General features: G+C 39.7%; 1 protein-coding gene across 1 annotated transcript in view; it reads right to left on the reverse strand.

The window, feature by feature from the left end:
- Nucleotides 1–2,679: 2,679 nt before the first annotated feature.
- The window catches only part of pcdh7a (protocadherin 7a), a 57,237-nt gene continuing 39,260 nt past the window's right edge, over nucleotides 2,680–20,656 (reverse strand). The window contains exons 4-5 of the mRNA XM_084715449.1: nucleotides 10,155–10,356; nucleotides 2,680–6,812 (exon numbers count right to left, since the gene is read on the reverse strand). Of these exons, the coding sequence (XP_084571575.1) occupies nucleotides 6,274–6,812; nucleotides 10,155–10,356 (741 nt within the window). The 3' untranslated portion in view covers nucleotides 2,680–6,273. The remainder of the gene's footprint in view (nucleotides 6,813–10,154; nucleotides 10,357–20,656) is intronic.

A 20,656-nucleotide genomic window follows, 5' to 3' on the forward strand; every position in this document is an offset into this window, starting at 1 on the left:
TTCTCATTCCTGTGGAGGGAACATAGTCCTCAAAATGTAAAGGAGACCGATCTGTTGGTATTATTTGTCATTGTGGTTTTGTTATAAATCATTTTTTTTTTTTTTTTTTTTTTTTTTTGCCATAATTACTTTATTGTATCCATATATAGCTGCACATCACATCCAAACCATTCAGACAGCCACAGTTCCTTTACATTTTCTCTGATTTTCACCTCTGAATTACACTTGAAGTACAGTTAATGCAGCCTATTATTCACCTATTGTACGTTTTCATATCTGATATGACATTAATTGTAAAATATGAGGAGCCTTACTCATAAATGATTATTTCCTGATTGAGCCACATTAAAACTCTTTCAGTTTTATTACAGGAGGATAAGGAAGTGAAGGCACATTCTTTATAAGAAATTAGACTGGCAGCCGGTTCTTGCAGCTGCTGGCTCAAAAGAAATCACCTTTAAATGAACATAGCAAGAAATTAATTTATAATTTTTCAAAATTGGTCGTGGCTTCTAAAGTATATTTAGAGAAACTGATCTCTTCACCTTCTGTTTTTCTTTTTCTATCCTTCATTACACCATCATCACACTACCAAAGTGAATTTGGAACGGAGGAGAACATTTCATGTGGCAGAAAACTAAAGTAATACTGACTCATGACCACATGGTGTCAGTGTTGCATACTGGACAAAACAGAACACAAATTGCAGGACTTTTTTTTTGACATTTTGAGTCCTTCACACTAATCTTTGCAGCAGTTAACACCTCTGAAGCGTTTTCCGATAAGTCTAAGTCCAAATTGCCCTCTCTACATTTTAAAAGTTTTCTTGCAGCAGGATCCGGTTCAGAAAATTCCCCTTTCAAAGATAAAGTTGATGGATTGTGCCACATTTTAGTGATACTCTAGAAATATATTCTAGTCAGCAACCGTGTCAGCCAGGTGCAAATTGACATTACCCATTAAAATAAGAGTATCAAGGTGTCATTCTGCTAAATGGAAGGATTATGTGTCTGTTGGTTGGGCATTCAAACTGTTTAAAAATGAAGCTAGATGGTTTATTTTTGACCTTGGAAACTGAAGATGATTATACTCCACTCACGGTCCACTTAGTCGCTTGTTTGGGAGCTTTTGACCGTATCACATGATCTTCTGTAGCAGTTCAGTTGTCATGGAAGTGTGAGTTTGAACATGTAGTTTCACATGAAAGACTATTTCTAACATGTGAGATAGTGTTTTATGTGAAATTGCACATGCTGCTACCTTGACAGATAAATAAATAAGTAAATAAATAAATAAATCCCCTATCAAAAGCTCCATAACAAGATAGTGAGCACTGAGTGGAGACTGTATTAACATCTTCTGTTTTCAAGGTCAAGAATGATTCACTCTTGCTTTGGCGATGTAAATGTTTGTTTCCCGTGCCAATAAAGCCCCACTGAATTGAACTAAAATGAATTGTGTAGAGACTGCTTTGTCACCAGTTTGGTATCATTCTCTAACAAGGCACCTATTAGATGGTAAATGTTAGAAAAGCTAAAATAAAGTATCAAAAGTTCTTCACATTCTAATAAGCCATAAGCAAAAAGCCAGTCCTGCAATTTTAATCATTAGTAAATGGCTCCTACAGCGAGTCTGCAGTTCTAAATGTTAAATGTTAGTTGTTAATAAATTAATTTTGGTCCAGATGCCTGCAGCCCCTTTCTAGAAGGGAAAGGTCCATTGGAGGAATTCTCTTGGTGAATTAAAGAGCTAGTTAAATAAGAAGCAATTGGTAACACAGACCCAACACAAAAGGTAAAGCTTGCACTTCCTCCATGCCACAAACACAAAAAACCACCTCTGTTTGTACACCTGCGCCTTAATAGGCGGACATGTTCTGTGACAGAAGGCATAATTAACCATTCAAATAAATACAGCATGATAAACATTCAAAAAACCATAAAGATGGGTCAGATGGGTAGACTTCCAAAAAACAGGGACAAAATCGACTTGGGTAAGGTTGGGAAAAGATCAAACTTTGGGTTAAAGTAAGTACAGTATGTACATAAGTTCACATAATGCAGCGTAATGCAATATAATGCAGTGTAACGTAACGCAAAATAACATAACACAAAGTAATGAAATGCAACATGACACAACATAACGCTATGCAATATAACGCAATGTAATGCAGCATTAGGCAACGTAACACAACGTAATTTAACACAACCTAATATAACCTAAGTGTTAAAGAAAGGTATTATAACCATCAGTTGCAACTTTATAACAGTAATCCAAAGACTGTTTATAGATTGTTTATTAACTAATTATGAAGCCTTAATTAAGAGTAATGATTCCTGAAAAGTTTTACAAGTCATGTGGTAATCATTAACCAATACGTTATGTTGTCTGATGATAGTAAAATAACTATTCACTAAATAAATTTACCATTTATAAGTGTTACTGTGATGGATCTATATATAATTAGCTTGCTTTAATGCTTTATTAATCATTAATTACAGCTTATAAACCCTTTGTAAATGATACCGAACAACATAAATTGATACCATTTTTTGGGGGGTGGGTACCACAACAGTTATTGTCCATGTGTGGATTATCAACCAAATTTTGTTTGCAGTCATTAGAAGTAACTACTGTATAACTTATATATGTATAATCAAAAAGTTAACAGACAAACACTAGTGTTTGAAGTTTTTAATGTCAAAGTCAAACTTTTACATGATTCATCTTCGTACCAAACCATTCGTCGACAGCTCCTCTTCTTCCTCGTCATAGCAAATGCAATTAGTTCATTATGTAATTACAGGTAGGGAGCAGCAGAAAACAGAGCCAGCCCCATAAGAAAAGAAAACCAAGAAGAGGAAAATAAAAATATTTTTTTTTTCTCATTTTTTTCTCAAGTGCAGATTTGAAGACCTTAAGCATGCCATTGTCTGTTATGGTTTCCAGTTGTCTGTTCTACAGTGTAGTTTTTATCTGTACATGGCTATAAGGGAAACAGCACGAGGGGGATGACAGGTACAAGATGTGCGCCGAAGTGTCTGTTTTCAAAAATGTCTCGTTTAGCGGGTGATAGATCTCAGACGGTACGCTCCTCTGTCTGTCTCCCCTCTCTGTTTTGCCGAAGACTGAAACATATTCATGTTTAAACGTGCAGTATAAAAAAGATACACACCCACACAGATTGATGTACAGCAAGTTCCCTTAAATCCAGATGGGAGGGTTTGAAAGGTGCCATAATGGAACTGCCTTAAAACAGCAGTTTGAAAAAAATATCTGCCAGTGGCAGGGCTGTGTCAAGAGTCTCTTTCCAAAACTGGCAAAGTGGACGTTAGTTCTTCAAGACCTTCCCGGTGTCCAAAGGGATTTAGACACACTTATCTCAACTCTTTCTCCCAGAGAAAGAGCATGTGTCCCTCTGTCTGTCTCTCACTGTGTGTACCCTGCAGGATGTTGTGATTGTTTTCACCAATCCCTTTTCAATGTGAACTCTCCGTGAACAGATTAATGCATTAGGCCTCGAGTTCTGTTACATCCTCAGCACAGTCCATCAACAACAGAGCTCAGTAAACAGCCATGTTGGGGATTTGGGGGTAATGAAGGCTTAGGGAGTAAGCACATCAGTGGTCTGAAAGAAGTTCTGTCAGAGTTGTGAAGTTGAAGGTATCTATAGGTATACAAGGTGTAATCACACCCCTTTCTAAGCCTGATGAACACTATAAATATGAATGTAGAGGATATGATATTTGCTACTTTACTGCTTCCACATGCTGAGTTATCTTTCAGCGAGGAGACAGTCAAGCAGCAACAGTGTGTGGATTTGTATGTGGCCAAAACCACAAGTAGTTAGTTAACTCTGTCACACATCTTACCTGAGTGTTATTCTCCTGTCTGACTAACTCTATGCTCTGCAAGGATCTATGAACCTAATTGTAGCACATCTTTAACAAGCACGTCTCCTTCGCCTCATCTGATCCACAACAACCAGAAAAATGAAGAGACATACTTACTGGCAATTTCCAGCAGTGTTACATTCGCCTATCCAGGCATTAATGAGATCAGTGTAGATCAAGGGAGGAGAAGAGAGGAGAAAGGAAACTCATTAAGACCACAGGGACGACCTAACCCTATTATCCCTATCACACCACTGAACCACACACTGATGATGGGAATTAAGATGCGCTGGCCTCGATCCACACCCACTCTTCAGCCCAGTGCAGCAGAGTGTGTCTGGAGTCGTGCAGTAGCTGCTGGGAAGGACGAATGTGAAGGAGTCTGTTATCTGTGCGGTTCAGCACAGCAGTATGGGTGTGTTCAGGTTGGCACTGTGCGGTGAAAAGGGTGCAGCAGAACTCTGCGCTCCCACTACATTGTGTTCTTTTCTGTCACAGCCTGCGGCACCCTTTGTGCCAACTCCGGGCCGTGGAAAGTGACAGAAAGGCCCAAGGTTACCCCGAAGTTGCTCCATGATAAAGAAGGAACAGTTTAATCCACTGACGCTAACTCCCTTGCCGCCATCATTATCTCCATTTCCCCCGTAAGCACACACATATAGTACAGATGTATCCAAATAGGCGTGGTATCCAAAAAGGCGTGTGGTTTTAAAAAAGAGAGAAAAAAAGTTAGCATTATCTTTCTTTCATGCAGAGTCCTTTTTTCTTTTCCTTTTTTCCATACAGAAATTTGGTTTTTCTATGAGTCCTACTTACAGTATGCAGAATATCTCATATTCTCATATTGTCTTATCATTACATACAGTTGATGTCATGTCTGAAATTCCCTTTAATGTAGCCCCACACATCAGTCAGAGAGATGAGTAATTATTTAAATACATTTCATGTTTAAATACTGGCTGGAGGGGAGCAGGCAAAATGCTACAGCTAGTTCAATGAGAGGCAATATGTTAAAAAATTATGATTAAGAGCACATACACACATAGTGCATATGAATTGCGCATTGCGCACATCTTAATATGAGTTTGAGTTTCTACTTATGTATTAATTTGCTGCGTGTGTGTGTGTGTGTGCTTAATGTCTCTTGTATGAAAGTTAATGCAAGTTATTATATATTCTATGTTACACAGCCACTGAATCATGTCATAAACTGTGGCCCTATGCATGTTCACATTCTGTAAATGCACTGTATGAGTTTGTGTTTGCATGCTCAGGTCTGTGTGTGTAAGTGCGTGCATGCGTGCATGTGTATATGTGTCTGCATGTGTGTGAGAGAACATTTATGATACATGAACACTGTTAGGATACTGCAGATGTGAGTGCATTCAGCACCTCAGAGCCGTTTTATCAAATACACACATACAATATATACATACAGACTGGGTGTGAAGGCAAAATAATAAACACGTATTTTCACACACGCTGGAATACGGTGGCACTACGGACGCTCTATGAGAACCTTGTAGTGGTTCCATTTGAATACTGTAAAAAAAAAAGTCTTTTCACATTGTTGAAGTATGCTTTTAAAGAACAATACCTGATTTTTGAGATCAGCACATTTTTTTCTACCGTGTAACTGTACAGTGACCACACTTTTGTTGGTGCTTTGATACTCTGTTTATGACTTGTTAAGATTCACGGGATTAGCAGTTTGATTGGTTAATATCCCCGTCTTGTGTTACAATAGAGTCGATTAGGCATTAGAAAGTTTGATTGGTTTGAATTACATCCAAAGAACTCAATCAAAGACCCGTTACTTCTTTTTCGTCTCTTTTGACTGGATAAGACCTCGGTGGTTTTTTCAGCAGATGGTTCACCAGTCGAGTCCAAATCTCGCTTGCTGTAGCCTCAGTGAAAGTTTTTGTATGAACTGAAGTATTTATAGCATCAGGATTTACTCAGTCTCAATCTCTCTCTTCTTCACACAGATCCCTCTGTGGCAGAGGGTCGGGCATGCATTAGATTCAGGTAAAAAGAAGAGATGAAGTTGTCCTCCTCCACATGGACATAATGGGATATTTGCCTCTAGGCAACTTTCACTAGTAGTTAAAAAAAGACTTTTTTTTAGAAAGTACTCCCGGTCAGAGCTCCCCGAAGAGTTGATCCATCCCTTGCTTAAGTTTAAGTGCCTATAAATATTAGTCAGAATCCAAAAGTTCCAATTTGATATACAGCTTTTGGAAAACATCTTTTCTGACATTTTCACATCTTCACAGGTTTAAAAGGCCTTCGAAACTCATGACTTGCCAGTTAAGTCTTTACCATTCCTCTTTTTCAGAAAAAGGAGTGGCATGGTGATGATTGCTCCATTGCAAGGCTGTCACAGGTAGACCTCGCGGCGTGACAACGTGAGGCAGGACGTGGTCTTGTAGTCCCCTCCTGTTCGCGTCAGTGGTATGACCTCCGGTGGGTTCTGGCCTTCCCCTCCTTCCTCCTCTGGCTGGCGTCTCCCGAAGCCTGCGCTGCTGAATGTGTCATAGGATGCTGAAGTCATCTTGCGGTTCAGAAGGTTACGGTTGTGATCACCCATGTTCCTGTTCCGGTCTCCTCTACCCAGGGTGCCGAGAGGATCCCCGTTGGCTAAAGGTAATCTTTGACCTTCTCCGCCGACGACTACCCCGGGTTCTGAGCTCCCTGCGCTGCCTGCACTCTCGCTATCACTCTCATGGTCGTTACCACGGAGATTGTTGTTATCATCTCCCGGAGCGAAGGTGGAAAGCCGTGGGGGGTCGCTGCCATGGCGCTGACGCTGGCGAGGGGAAGGGCGAACGGGCATCCAACAAGTGTCAGAGTGGCCAAACTCATCACACTCCCTGGTACACTTTCCTGTCAGAGCTACGTCTGGGAGCTGTCTGGCATCTGGACATATGAAAAAGACAAAAAAGAGGAAAAGAAGAGAAAGAAATTTACATTTGCTGACATTCCTACCTTCATTTGATGGTTTTAAGTAGAGACATAACAAAAAGACAGGAAATACAGGGAAAGACAGAAGGGTATGAAGAGCAGTTTGCAAAATGACCAAATACATCCCCCTAGATAACCTGCCATCCTCCCTCTCCATCCCACTGCAGGGCAGAGAGGTTGTTTAGTTGAATATGTAAGTCTAGTCTACTTGTCTCATTGATCCGTTATCTGACTGAAGTTTGTTCAAGTTAGAATGTGTGTCCCAAACCACAGCTCTGAAACGTCTGTAGACTAACTGTGCTGAAAAATCCATGAATTCATCTTGGATTTACAATATTCTCTAAATTTAACAGCTACAAGAATGACATCCTTCTCTGTGAGTGAGTCCATCCAACATAACACTCAGGGCTCACAAATCTTTGACCAAAATGTCAAACTAGGCAGTGCTGATTTAATATGGATTATGACTGTGTTACTACATTGCCTATTTCTTACCCAAAATGTTTCTAGGAACATATTTTGTGTACCGTTTTACTGTAACACAAGAAACTGTGTGACCAGGCAGGCTGCCATTTTTTCCTGCTGAACATGCAAGCCAAAACCAAACACCGTCCAATTCGCAGTACATCACCCATCATCTCCACGCACTTGTCACTTCTGGTTCCAAAAAACCAAGATGGTGATGGCCATAATGCCAAACTGGAGGCTTCAAAATGGCAGTCCACAAGCCAATGGGTGATGTCATGATGGGTTTACACTTGTTTATGACATAGAGCAAAGGTACCCAACCAGATTCTGCAATTGTAAGGTAAGTGTCCTTACCACTAGGCTGCCACAATGCCCAAAGAACAGACAACTGAGAAAAGAAAGCACACAGTACAACAGAAGAGATGACTGAACAATGAGTGAGGAAGACTGGTTATGACTTTTTAAGCAGTTAAAAAGAAATGGAGAACAAGGTTATAAGGGGGGAAAATGAAAGAAGTAAGAAAGGCAAGAAAAATGCTGTTAAAACAAAATGGAAATTGCTGACTTCAAAAGAACATTTCATAAAAAGCCCCAGCTGTGCTCAGCATTACACAAAAGGTGAAAGGTGAGGTCAAAACAAACAGCTATCGAGGCCAAAGGGAGATAATTGTCAGAAATTTCACTGACAAATAAACATTTCTTTACATGTACAGAAAAGATTAAAAAAAAGTTAAACATCAGCCTTATTGTTTCCAGTGAGCGTAGGTTCAAAAGGTTAGTGAGGCCACCAGAGAGTTCGTGCTGATGTCCTACAGGGTAAAGTGTCAAAGGTTATGGTCATTATCTGTGTAAACCAATCATTTATGAATCAATACTTACATAGTGTTAAATTCAGACAGGGCTTATAATAATGATAGATGAGGTTAACGTGATTTCCTTTCAATTACAGAAACTATATAGGTGTCATGTGACAGGTAATGTGATACATACCCGACAAATCTAATGAGCAACTGAAAACAATACATTTATTCACAGTTTGATTTTCTAAATTCTGCTTTACTTGAATTAAAGGGATAGTTTGGATCATTTAATGTGGAGTTGTATGAGGGACTTTTTGATAGTCAGTGTGTTACCTACAGTAGATGCTGGTCGACACGCCTCCAGTTTGGGGAAGCAGAGAGGGGCATCAGCATGGAAGCTATGCAATGTACTGCTGTGGACAGGGTCAGCAACAAAAGGTATTTTAGCCACTTAAACAAGGTCCACCTAAATAAATCAATATCAATTTAAGTGTATGCTCCTTTTTAGAAAAGTTCTACCGCTTTACTTTGCCATCAGACCACCTTTTATAAAGAGAAACCACTGTTATATGAGCCAAAAATTGCTTGCTCCAAACCAACCAAACTCCATGGATGAAATCAGTCATTTCAACTTGCAGAATATGGGAGATGGTGTTCTACCTTTGTCCTGGTCTGTTAGTTTGTTTGTGCTATTGTGTTACTTTGGTGTTTCAAAAGGCTAGTTTGGATTCACAGAAGTCACACAATAACACACTAACAGACTAACAGACTGAGACAATGGTAGATCAGCAACTCTTCTGTTCTGCAAGGTTAAATGACGTAAAATGATGTTTTCATTCACTGAATGTGGTTAGTTTGGAGGGAGCAATATTTAGCTTATATAACTGTGATGTCCTGTTGAAAAAGGCTATCTGAAAGCAAGGTAAAGCAGGGGAAATATTCTAAATAGAGCATTTACTTACACTGATAGAGATTTTTTTAGGTGGACCTCTTGTACGTTGCTGTCCACAGTAGTGCATGGCTTAGCATCAGTGCTGGAGCCCCTCTCTGCTTCTCCAAACTGAGGGTGTGCTGAGTGACAACTAATACACTGAATATCGATCTATACTTCACACAACCCCACATTAAATAATTTGGACTATACCTTTAAATGGGCTACAAGAAATTAAATATTCTGTTGTAATCTGAAGACTAATTCCAGATTTGTTGCCAGTGTGCAGCAGCAGCAGGAGATTCATGTGAAACCAAACAAGCACATAATTATCCAGTATAATTATAACCGAGACAATGAATTCTCTGTTTAATTCCTCTCTCCATCTGACCGTGACAAAAACTTGTTAAACTCCACAACATTCTAAAGATTTCACACACTGGTGCAAAATCAGCATTTAACCCCTGAGGTACAGTCAGTCATTCACCAAGGTCATAGTGACCTTCATGTGTTGCTTCTGTTGTTCCAGCTCTGGCATGACCGTATAAAGAGGAAAGAAGAAAAAAGCCCTTTCTTGCCTCTCTCCATCCTTGACAAAGACCCAGTAAAAAAAAAAGGTAAAAATGCAATTTCATTGGTGAAAGGGAAGATTCGGGCTGCTGATTGACGCCAAGGCCACGGATGAGCCTCTGGCACAACGTACACTACACATTAGCTTTTCTAAAAAGCTCTGTGCGCAACACACATGCATACACACACATACACATATATATATATACAGGACAATGCTTTATTCTATAAAACACATTCCCCACAAAAACACATGTGAGGAGAGGGAAGGACTCCTGAGACCTTGACCACCAGTCAAGGTTTCAAAGTGCCTGTGTGTGATTGAGAGTGTGTGTAGAATCAAAACATGTTCAAGCCTTTCACAGAATAGAGTACATATAGTTTTGAGAGAGAAAGTATGTAAGTAAAGGTATCAGAGAGCCTCTTGACCACAATTCTGAAAGTTTTATTGTCTGTCTGTTTTTTTTATTGTGTGTGTGTGTGTGTGTGTGTGTGTGTGTGTGTGTGTGTGTGTGTGGTCGCTCTGACCATTCTCTACATGCTCCTCTTCCCCCACGCTGCCCTCTGGCGTGGTTCTCTCGTAGCCTTCCTCAGGCAGTGGCAGGGCTCCCAGCCGCGGCCCTGATGAACTCTTGCTGCTCGGCGTCTCCGAGTCCTCCAGGCCACTGTCATAGCAACCGCCATCCTGGGGCTGGCTGACGACGGAGAAGGTCACCCGGCGAAGGGTCCCCTGCAGGGAACATGCACACACAATATGGGATTAATCATCCAGGATTCCTAATCTGAGATTCTAAATCTTGGGATTAAGCTGGTGGGCTGGGGTCTGCAAAGACATATTGAGATTATCTGATCGTGTTCGCCTTGATTATGAGCTTAGCTGCTACAATGCAGGGTAATAGTCATCAACCAATCATGGCATCTTTCAAAGTTTTCAGTTGGCTTTTAATCCCAGTTTAGATTAATGCAGCTGGACATGGTTGATGTTTACAAACCTCTGGCCTGCCTGGAGACACTAATTTTTCAGCTGGGATGGAGCCCACTAGTAGCGGTTGGATAATAAAGAGTCCGCTGTCAAAAACATTGACTTGTTACCACTGAAACAAGTGAAGAATGTTCAAGAGTGATATTGTATATTTTTCTTATTGTCTGCAAATCCTGTTGTGAAAAAACAGCAATGTACTGATCGTATTAACAAGTCTTGTCTGTCTATTCAAAGCTTGATATACTGTATCTCCATTGTTGTCAGGTAAACAGCAAACATCCGTGTGCCACACCGTTGCAATAGGTGACATGTTCCAAACAGGTGTTGACTTCAGTCACATGACTTGGACTCCAGTCAGGCTTGAGTCGCAACTTGACAAAATCAAAAAAGACTCGACTTGGACATAACACCAATGATTTGTGACTTCACCTGGACTTTTGACAATGGAAATACTTGATACCTTACATCAAGACACCTTAAAAAGTATTTTAAAAGTGTGCCACAAACCAATCTGAATCTACTAACCAATCTGACAGCATCCAAACAAGTTGCAGGAGAGGGAATGTCAGCTCAATTTATGCAGATTATTCATGTTAAAATACCATCTGCTCCTGTCCATCTTTCAAGTGGACAGACTGTTAAACCAAACTCTATTCTAAAAGTAGGTGTTTTATGGTAGGGCTGTAATTTTTCATGGTAAAATTAGTTACACCATCACAACTTCATGATCTCCAGAAGTTGGGGTGGACACATCCTCTCTGGGATCTGAGCCCAAGAGTGGTCAACAAAAACAAATTGCAGTAAGCAAAACATGCGAAAATGACACACGGAGGCACAACAACTTCCGACTGTTCGACATTTCCTGTTGCACAAAGACCAGAAAGTCGAAGCTCTGTTGTTAAAATGCCATTACATTGGTTAGGAGCACTTTAAGACACGTTTAGGCATTGAAACACAAAGTTTTGGACTAGGGACTTGACTTGGCTTCTCAGACTTGACTTTGGACTTGACGCAGAACTCACAAGTTGACTAGGGACTTGGGTGCAAAGACTTACCCTAAGACTTTGATTGATTTGCAAAACAATGACTGTGGTTTCTTTTCAATTGATCCAAATTACACTGTCCTGCTGCTGTATACAGAATGGTTAAGTCTATAAAAACTCACTAGACTGACAAAATGTGTATTAATCCTCAGCTGAAAATACTTCCCAACTGAAACACTATTTTCTTCTGTGTGAGGGAAATTTGCTAAAAAAAAAAAAATACAGTGTCAAACTGTTTGAAGAAAATATTTAACCAGTGGAAAAAAAGAAACTCTAATATATTTGTGACCTCCTTTTAAAGACTGACATGTTCAGAGAGAATAAATGGGTTTGGGGCTGAGTGCCACAGACAGTCTAGGCAAGCTGTAAACTACTACGAGGCAGAGTAATGCCTTTTTGGTTCTGTTTTTTTTCATTGAGTTTATTAACAATAAAATATATCATTAGCCTGATCCTTTCAGCTCTTATGACTTTTGACAGTTTTTTGTTTTTGGTTTATAATGGTTTACCCTTTAGCTTGCAAAATAATTCCACATATTTTCTAATGTTTATTTTTAGTTTACTCTGGACGATGCTGTGATTTTGATTGGCATTTTTTCCTTCTTATTATTTCACTTTGGCCCAAGGAAAACTACCAACTACTATGTTGAAATTAATTGGGATCTGAATGGAAAACTGAAGAGGAACCCCTTCTATTTGTACAGTGCACCCATCGCTGTCATCACAAACAAACAGGACATTTTACGTACAGCGACAAATCTCCCAGTCCTTCAGTGGAAATGGTGGTGATTCAGTAACAACTCACATCATTCACTCAAACTGAGCATCACACCTGCTGCTATTCCAGCACACAAATCACTCCAGTCTAGTTAGTGGACCAGTTTTCACTGTAGAGAGAGGAAAAAAAAAAGAAAAAAAGACTGTAATAAGTCCATGCTGAGAGAATATCAGAGAGAGTTAAATGACTCCGTCTGGCCTGAAGGGATCACTCTGCACCAGGAAGCCCATTTCTATACAACACCCCTCCTATCTCCTCTCATACTCATTTATCTGCTTGCAAAATTACAACCCTTTCAATTTAGATCTGCTTTGAAACACGCAGCGTATGGAGAGGAAGTGAGGGGAACAGAGGGAAGACGCAGATTAGGGCGGAAAAACTTCAGCGCGGATCGTCGCCTCAGGATAATCTGGAGGGAAAACTGATGGACGGCCGGCATAAAAGCCCAAACTGAACTAATTCTTCTTTTTTCCTCTAAACACCCAAAGAAAGAAGAGCATTTGAACGTTTCACCTCGTGGAACACACAAGACAAGAGGAGACAGGAACACAGTAAAGTTAATTAAGCAGAAGTGGGAAATTAACGGGCCACTTGTTTCCTCTGCCGTTTCTTAACAACGCTCAGATGAAAGAGGGATGAGAGAAAGTAACTCACACGTCAGGGATGGTGAGCACAAGCAAGGCTGAGGTAGAGGAGGAGATATTAGAGTCTAATGGAATAGCGGCAGTTCTTGGAATCTCAGTGGCTTCATCTTAGCTCTCCACAGAGAGAGAAAAATGTATTTTTAGAGCAGTAGCTCAGATGAAGCAGTCCAACCTCTTTTCCACTCGTTCAGACTAGGGGCGATGGCACAGAGAGGAAAAAGTGGGTGACAAAGTATACAGGGCTGAGTATAAAGAGCCCGAGTGGGTAAAGATCATATCTGCTTTATTGCGATGAGACATTAAAAAAGTTAATTGTGTGATCTCACCATAATAAGTTTGTTTATCGAGATCAGAGATGTCTACATCAGAAAATAATCCCTCTATTTCTTGATTTAACAGTCTGTCAAAAGTGTTTTTTTTAAGATCATAGAGTAATAATAAATCAACATCATGGCAGAATGTTTATTCATGATCACAGAATAATTATTTCATGATAATAATGCTGTAAAAATGATAATTATTTCTGATCACAAGACAACAAGAGACATAATGTCTCAACACGCATTTCCTCTCTCCAGCCTTCTGTTCAGAGAAACTATATAAAACAAGGAGAAAATGAGATTACTGCAGGATAGTGGATCATTATTAGCCCTGGTTTCTGCCACTCATGTAACATCATTACAGTTGACTCACAGGGCTATGGATCTGATTTTTAAAAGACCTGTCGATCTTTGAAAAAGCCAGAAGGTCATTTAACAACATTTACTGCTGTTCTCAAGCTATTTCCAGAATCCTGGAAAGTTCTTCTAACCACCTGGAAGAAAAAAATATTCCATATTTTGCACAGTCATTTTTAATCTATAACGAATGTTTCAAAGATAATAGCTGGAAATGGCATATCTCCTTGCTCAATTTTTCCAACATGAACCAAAATAAAAGCAGTTATTGCCAGTTATATTGGTATTTATTGACGTTACCTTCCAGTATTTTATGTTTTAGCACATCCATATTTTGCTTGTGTTTTACAAAAGCAGTATTTTCAGGTCATTTTCAGCTACCTCAAAGAGGAAATACACAACCTGAGAAACATGTTAAGGATTGTTTTTATTGTTCAACAGACAGAATATTTATTCATCCAGATGGTTAGAAGAGTCTTTGAGGATTCTGGAAATAACTTCAGAGCAGCAGTAAGTGTTGTTAATCAAGAGTCTACAGCAGCTCCCCGAGACTGTGTTTAGGCACAGCAGTGCTTTGAGTTAAATGTCAATGTCAGCATGCTAAAAAAGACAACGTTAACATGGTGATGTTGTGCAGTTATATTGTTTACCATGTTCACCATCTTAGTTTAGCATTATAGCATGCAAACATAGCTGTAATCGCAAAGTGCACGTTACCCATGTAAGGTTCCATGAGACTGAAACTAAACTTCAGTTTAGTGGCAGAAAGTTTTGTGTCAGTTGATGTTAATGGACTGTGTTTGTATTCATATCCAGTCAGTTTTACCCAACTGGAAAGCTTGTTTAAATATTATATCAATTCTTTGAACAACAATATGATATAACAAAGTCTGCAATGATACAGTTTCGATTTGATTAAATTCAGGGGTCTGTGATCGATATCAGATGATATCATAGGTTAATTTAGCGCATTCAGTATTTCTCTCAAATAAAAAGAAAGAAACAAACAACTAAACAAACAAAACATGGAAATTATGATTTCATGTACAGTGTTATGACTGAACTCTTCCAGACATCAATGACCCAGACATGCCATGGGAATTTCAAAATAAAAGTATATAGGTATATCTTAAAGGTGATGATATAGATCGATATTTTCACTATGCATCAATTATAGCGGGTCATTGAACTGAATCAATATATTGATCCAGATCAATGTATCTTTACACTCCTATTGTTTAGTGTTAGTGTTGCTAAATTCATGCTCCCTGCATGTGTGTAACCATTTTGGGGCGTTGTAGGATTGTGGCTTGTGACGTTCATATGTGCTGCAGTTAGTGCTAAGAGATAATCCTAATATCTCGTCATCCATTACTTAGTAGTTTTTTAGGTTTGCTATTTTAAGGGACCAACATTTGTGACCTTTTTGATCAGAACATGTTTTTTTTTAAGTTTGTCATTGACATTTTTACAGTCCAGCAGTATTTTGCAAAGGTATTTTTGGGATTGTGGTACTTTGGGGTAGTACAGTGATGCACATAAACTCGTAACATTAGGATGAATCTCTCTAATGATGGGAGTTCTGGCTCCTTGACAGGGGCTGGATCGGAAGGCTCTGTTCTGTTTGCGGTGGCTCATCGTCCTTTGCTCTTTTTTTTCGTGGGGGTGGATGTTACAGGTTTATCTGTGAAATTTTAACTAGGATAAACAACTATCTGAAAAAAGTCACACAAGAAGATTTTCAGGAATAAATCAATAAGATATTGCACAATGGTGGTATTAGAGGAAAGGTCGGGATCATCAGAGTCAGTAGGATTCATCCTCTGGGGACCATAAATGCTTGCTTAAGTCTGTGACTCAAATGTAATAGTAACACATGAGAGGCACGAACTGAGGACAGGATTACTGTGTGAATGTAGAAATCCAACTTATGCCACAGGGCGGGACTTGATTGACAGACAAGGAGTGAGTTACCGCTATTGGAGTCCTGGTGCGCATTGCTGTGTGTGTGTGTGTGTGTGTGTGTGTGTGTGTGTGTGTGTGTGTGTGTGTGTGTGTGTGTTCTATTACAGAATTCATCTGTTCAGCCATGATTCCATCTAATTCAATTTCCCTGTAACCCTCTTTCTGGCCAGCACTGCCCCCTTTCATTTCTTCATCCTGATAATTTTATTTTCTATTTCTCTCCCCTATCCTTCCTTCTTTCGGCCAATCCTGCAGTCAACTCTGCTCTTCACAGCTGTAACTCTCCCTCCTTTCTCTGTTCCTCCCTCTCACTTTGTTCACCACCCTCCCCACCCTTCATCCCTTCTTCTCTTGCCAGTCAGCTTTATGATGTGCCGATCGATGATGTGTCCTTGACCTCGTTATGAGTCCCTCTCCTCTTCCCCACAGCAGGCTTTATTGACCCATAACTCCTCTACCCTCCCTAACCCCCTTTTTCCCCTCTTTTTCTCTCATCCTGTCCTTTCTATCTCAAAGTCTTTTGCTCATTGACAAACCTGTCTTCTTTTCTTTTGCCAAATCCCATTTTTGGCACCTTTAAGTCATTAAATTCTATTTAGTGTACACTCTACACATTTTGGCCCTGTCCGTCTGGCTTCTTACCATTGTTATCTCACCTTTTTTCTTTCCAAATTTGGCTTTATACTCTTTTGGCTCTATATTCCACCCTGCACAAAGCAAAGCACAGTGCCGAGCTTTTTCTTGTTATTTTCTGATCAGCGAAGTTGACAGTATACTTGTTTGGAGTTAAGTAAATAAGCTGCAGAAATCCTGACTCCGATCAGCAGTGTTTAAAAAATATTTTCTCTGGAGAGTTCTCTCTGTCCTGTCCTGTGTGCATGGAAATGTTTAAAATGACTGAAAACAGCCTCTCAAATCATCAAATCATCTTTAAATGATGCTGAGCAGCACAAGCTTTCCATGAGATTTCACTGGGATTGTGTGTTGCATCAATGTATGAGTGTTTTCTATAACAATTTACTACTTTCAATAATGAATATAGTAACACTCCCATTGCATAGTAATGTCACAGCAGTCATCTGGTGTGTGTAACAAGCAACACTTCAACCTATTTCACCCACCTGCAACCCATCCACTATTAATCATAATGTTAATTTTTATGACCCAGCCTGCATCACTACAAGTGGGTCATTTCAGCATCCCTGCTTCTCCAACCCGCCGAATCTGTCGTTTAGCAACGTCCCAGACACAGAAGCACCTGGCTCTTCAAGGGATTAGGAGATGACATTGTAATTGGTTTAATTCATGTTGCGTCCAGAACACACCTATGATTAATTAAGAGACCAAATACATCCCCTTTGTGTATAAATGCACTTGTTCCATGCACTTTAGACCAGGTGCTATAGACTGTCTGAATAGGGCCCTTTCACTTCTATTACCCATTCCAACATTCTGTCTTTTTAAAGCATGTTAGCATGTCTGTCTTCTTAGCTTATACTTTAAATATACCTCCTTTTATTTCCTGCCTGCTTTACCTTCTCCTACCTTTCTCTATCAAAACACCCTCTGTACCAAAGCAGACCTTGATGTTTTCTAACCTGACGCACAAAGCACAAAGCATGTTTGTGCGTGTACAGTATGTGCATGCTTTCTATTATTTGGCTGGGCAAATACAAGAAAGACTGATTACTAAATATCCCAAGTATCTACTGAGAGTCGCCACACATTCATACACATACACACACACACACACACACACACACACACACACACACACACACACACACACACACACACGGATGAATTGGCTATGGTCCAGTGTGGCCTATGAATTCATGGCTGATGGAATATTAATTGAGTTTGACGGAGGACATAAAAAACCTTCCCCTTAATCTGACACGGGCCATTACAGTTCAATACTGACATGGGAGCTTCACTCATCTGCACGGCACAGTGAGTGTGTTTGAGTGGGTGTGTTTGTGTATGTGTGTGTATATAATGCAACTGTACATGCATATGAGTATCTTGATACAGTATTGTGGAGTTATTTCTGGCACATCGGTGTGAATCAAACAGACGCATGATGGGTCTGAACTCAGAATAATCTTAACCATCTGAATCCTGCAGCTCTGATGGAACTGTAGAAAAAAAAAGTTCCTAATATAGCTTTCATTTCAGGGCAAAAGAGTGTTGCGGTGCACGTGTGTGCGTGCATATGCTCATGCGTATGAGTGAGACTTCACACCTTTATGTTTGTGTTTCACTGCTGTGTATGAGTGTGAGACTTTCAAAGCCTGCAAGATGTGTTATGTCAGCCTGTGAGAATACACGTGTGTGTGTGCGTTTGAAGTGCGAGGAGGTGCATGTGTGCGTGCGTGCACAGGTTGGCTCAGTCATCAAGGTAATTAGTGTGTAAACCTCCTTGCTGTCGGTTCAAAGAGAATTAACGAGCTCTAGTTAATTAACAGTCTCCCTCTCTTCTCGTTACATGTGTCTGCATATTCAACACATGTGTGTTTGCGTGTGTACGTGCAACATCTGCACATCTGACTGTGCATGTGCGAGCACATTTGGATGTGTTTTTGTTTGCCTTTGCCCTGCTACACTCTGGTCTGCATAATGAATTGACAGGATACGGCTTATGCATAAACCAAAACTACAAATATGGTTGTAGGACTAGAGCCACATTTCCCTTTGGCTCTCTGCTCACTCTCATTTTTGTTTGACATCATCGAGGTACAGGGAGAGAGTCAACGTATAATGGCTGATTCTATTATTTATAAGTTTGTTACATACACATTCCATTGTTTAGTTCCTCTTTAGTGCATAAGAAGTATTTTGGTTACACCAATGCTTAGGTTGGTGGTTATATTCTTACTGCGGATTTGTTCATACGTTCACTAAAGCCAGTTTGCATGCAAGCAGAATGAGGAAGACGTTATGCATAATCCATAGCTGACCATAGTGCATGCAAAGGTCAACTGTATATTCAATTTTAAATATACTAAAATGTATACTTTATAGTCAGCACTCAGCATACTAAACACAGACTGAGTAAACTTATAATAATTAATTTTCTGCATGAAAATATGATTGGAGTTTGACTGATATGGCTTATTTAATGCTACTACCAACATTTCTGTCCAATCAATATCCACTGACAGTGGATAGCCTTTTGCTCCTGAACTGATATTTGATAGAGTGGATGTAGCCAAATTAACTGGGATTGTCTGTTCAATAATTAGATTTGAGCTAAACAGCTCTTAGATTTTAATTACATAAAATATGTGTTTTTTGCTTGCCTGCTTGCTTTTGTTTATTAAAAATGTAACAGACTGTGGCAGAAGGAATTCAAATGTTTTTAATGACTGAGAATGAGGGATGATATTTTCTAACATTCCACAAATGCTCATCGGTTATGATGCTGTTAGCTATTCTGATCGTATGTTGGCCAGCATCACAAGTGATGGATTATGTTTTCATCTTTCTTTACCCAGCATCCCACTTGCAGTTTTCCTTTCCTCCTCCTTTGCTGCATCTTTGCATTTGTTACTGTGCTTAAACTAATAAGCAACCGGAGGCAGAAAAGATGTGTTTTTTCTCTCTGATGGTTTCATGTTGAAACAGGCAAAAGTCCGACAGTTTTATATGAGCCAAATGTCAATCAAGCAGACACCTGAAATCCTATTTGTAATCACTCCCTCCAGACATCTGAAATTTTCCTAATGTTTACTGAGGGGTGTAGTTTTGCATGTTAATACCCCTGCCAGTTGTCCTTCACCTGATTTCAGCCTGTGGACACATGATATTTGATGCAAAGCATCAATATTTTTCAATGTGATTAAAGTGGATAGTAACTGGCTTAGCAGCTCTTGAGGGAAGAATGACCTATTGATTAGAACAACAGTGGGATTAAAGGCACAATATGCTGCCTCAAAGGGTCTCTCTAATTTAAACAATAACAAAACACGCAATTTGTTGACATGTTGAGGAAGTGTGGGATTATGGGAGTTGTTATCACAATCGCTGTTGAAAATCTGAAGTGACTGAGGAGCTCGTGGAGGTAACATTAAAGTTTTATTCATGTTACATTTGGTCTTGTTTGTTGACTTCCTTCCACGCGTCTAAAATATCCCATGTTTTCCCAGAAATTACAGCAGCTAGCAGCTAACAAGAAACACAGTGTTACATTGAATAAATTAGGGGTTGGATTTGACCATTGTATGAAACATTTGGGACAATGGAAGTACACAGCACAACAAAATATATAACATATAGACACAACTTTTTAGCTGCCCTGGGTTTATTGTTGTGCCAGTGGCAAAAACAACAGCTGTAGTGTCAAACTTGTGCCACCACAGTGACAAAGCAACATATTGCTGTGGAATGGGTGTTACCATGGCTGCCTTAATGATTATGTTATATTGGACTTTAATGAAGCATACTATCATAAGTGTAGTGCAGCTCCTTTAAGGAAGAGGGCATTGCTTGAGTGTGTGCAGAATGAAAGTAGAGTGAGAGTGACAGTGCTGCTAGCACAGTAGAGCAGAGTGGTAAACTGTCAATCTGGCAGTAAATGTACAGTACAGTTTTACAGTGTGTCAGTTAATACACAGCAGCTTCTCAAGACCAGGAAGTGTCTCATCTGTTATTTCCCAACTGCTGTAAAACTGACAGGGTTATCTCAGAAGTACACCGACCTGACCTAAAAGTCTGTGTTGTACCTTTACAATGTCAGCTCTGGTGCAATGGTATATCTTTTAGAAGCTTTGTAATCCAGCCCTGAGCTGCAGCGTGTTTTTGGAGAAATTCATAATGATAAATTCAACACTCAATGTCTTCTGTGCTCATTCATCCATTTATCCATCTAGAAAACTGCTGCTGATGTTGTTAGCCACCCACCCGCTGTTTTCCTGACTTATCAACCAATCAGAAGCTGTT

This window comes from Lutjanus erythropterus, chromosome 3 (assembly GCF_056507025.1).
Source record: "Lutjanus erythropterus isolate fLutEry1 chromosome 3, fLutEry1.hap2, whole genome shotgun sequence".
Lineage (NCBI taxonomy): Eukaryota > Metazoa > Chordata > Actinopteri > Lutjaniformes > Lutjanidae > Lutjanus > Lutjanus erythropterus.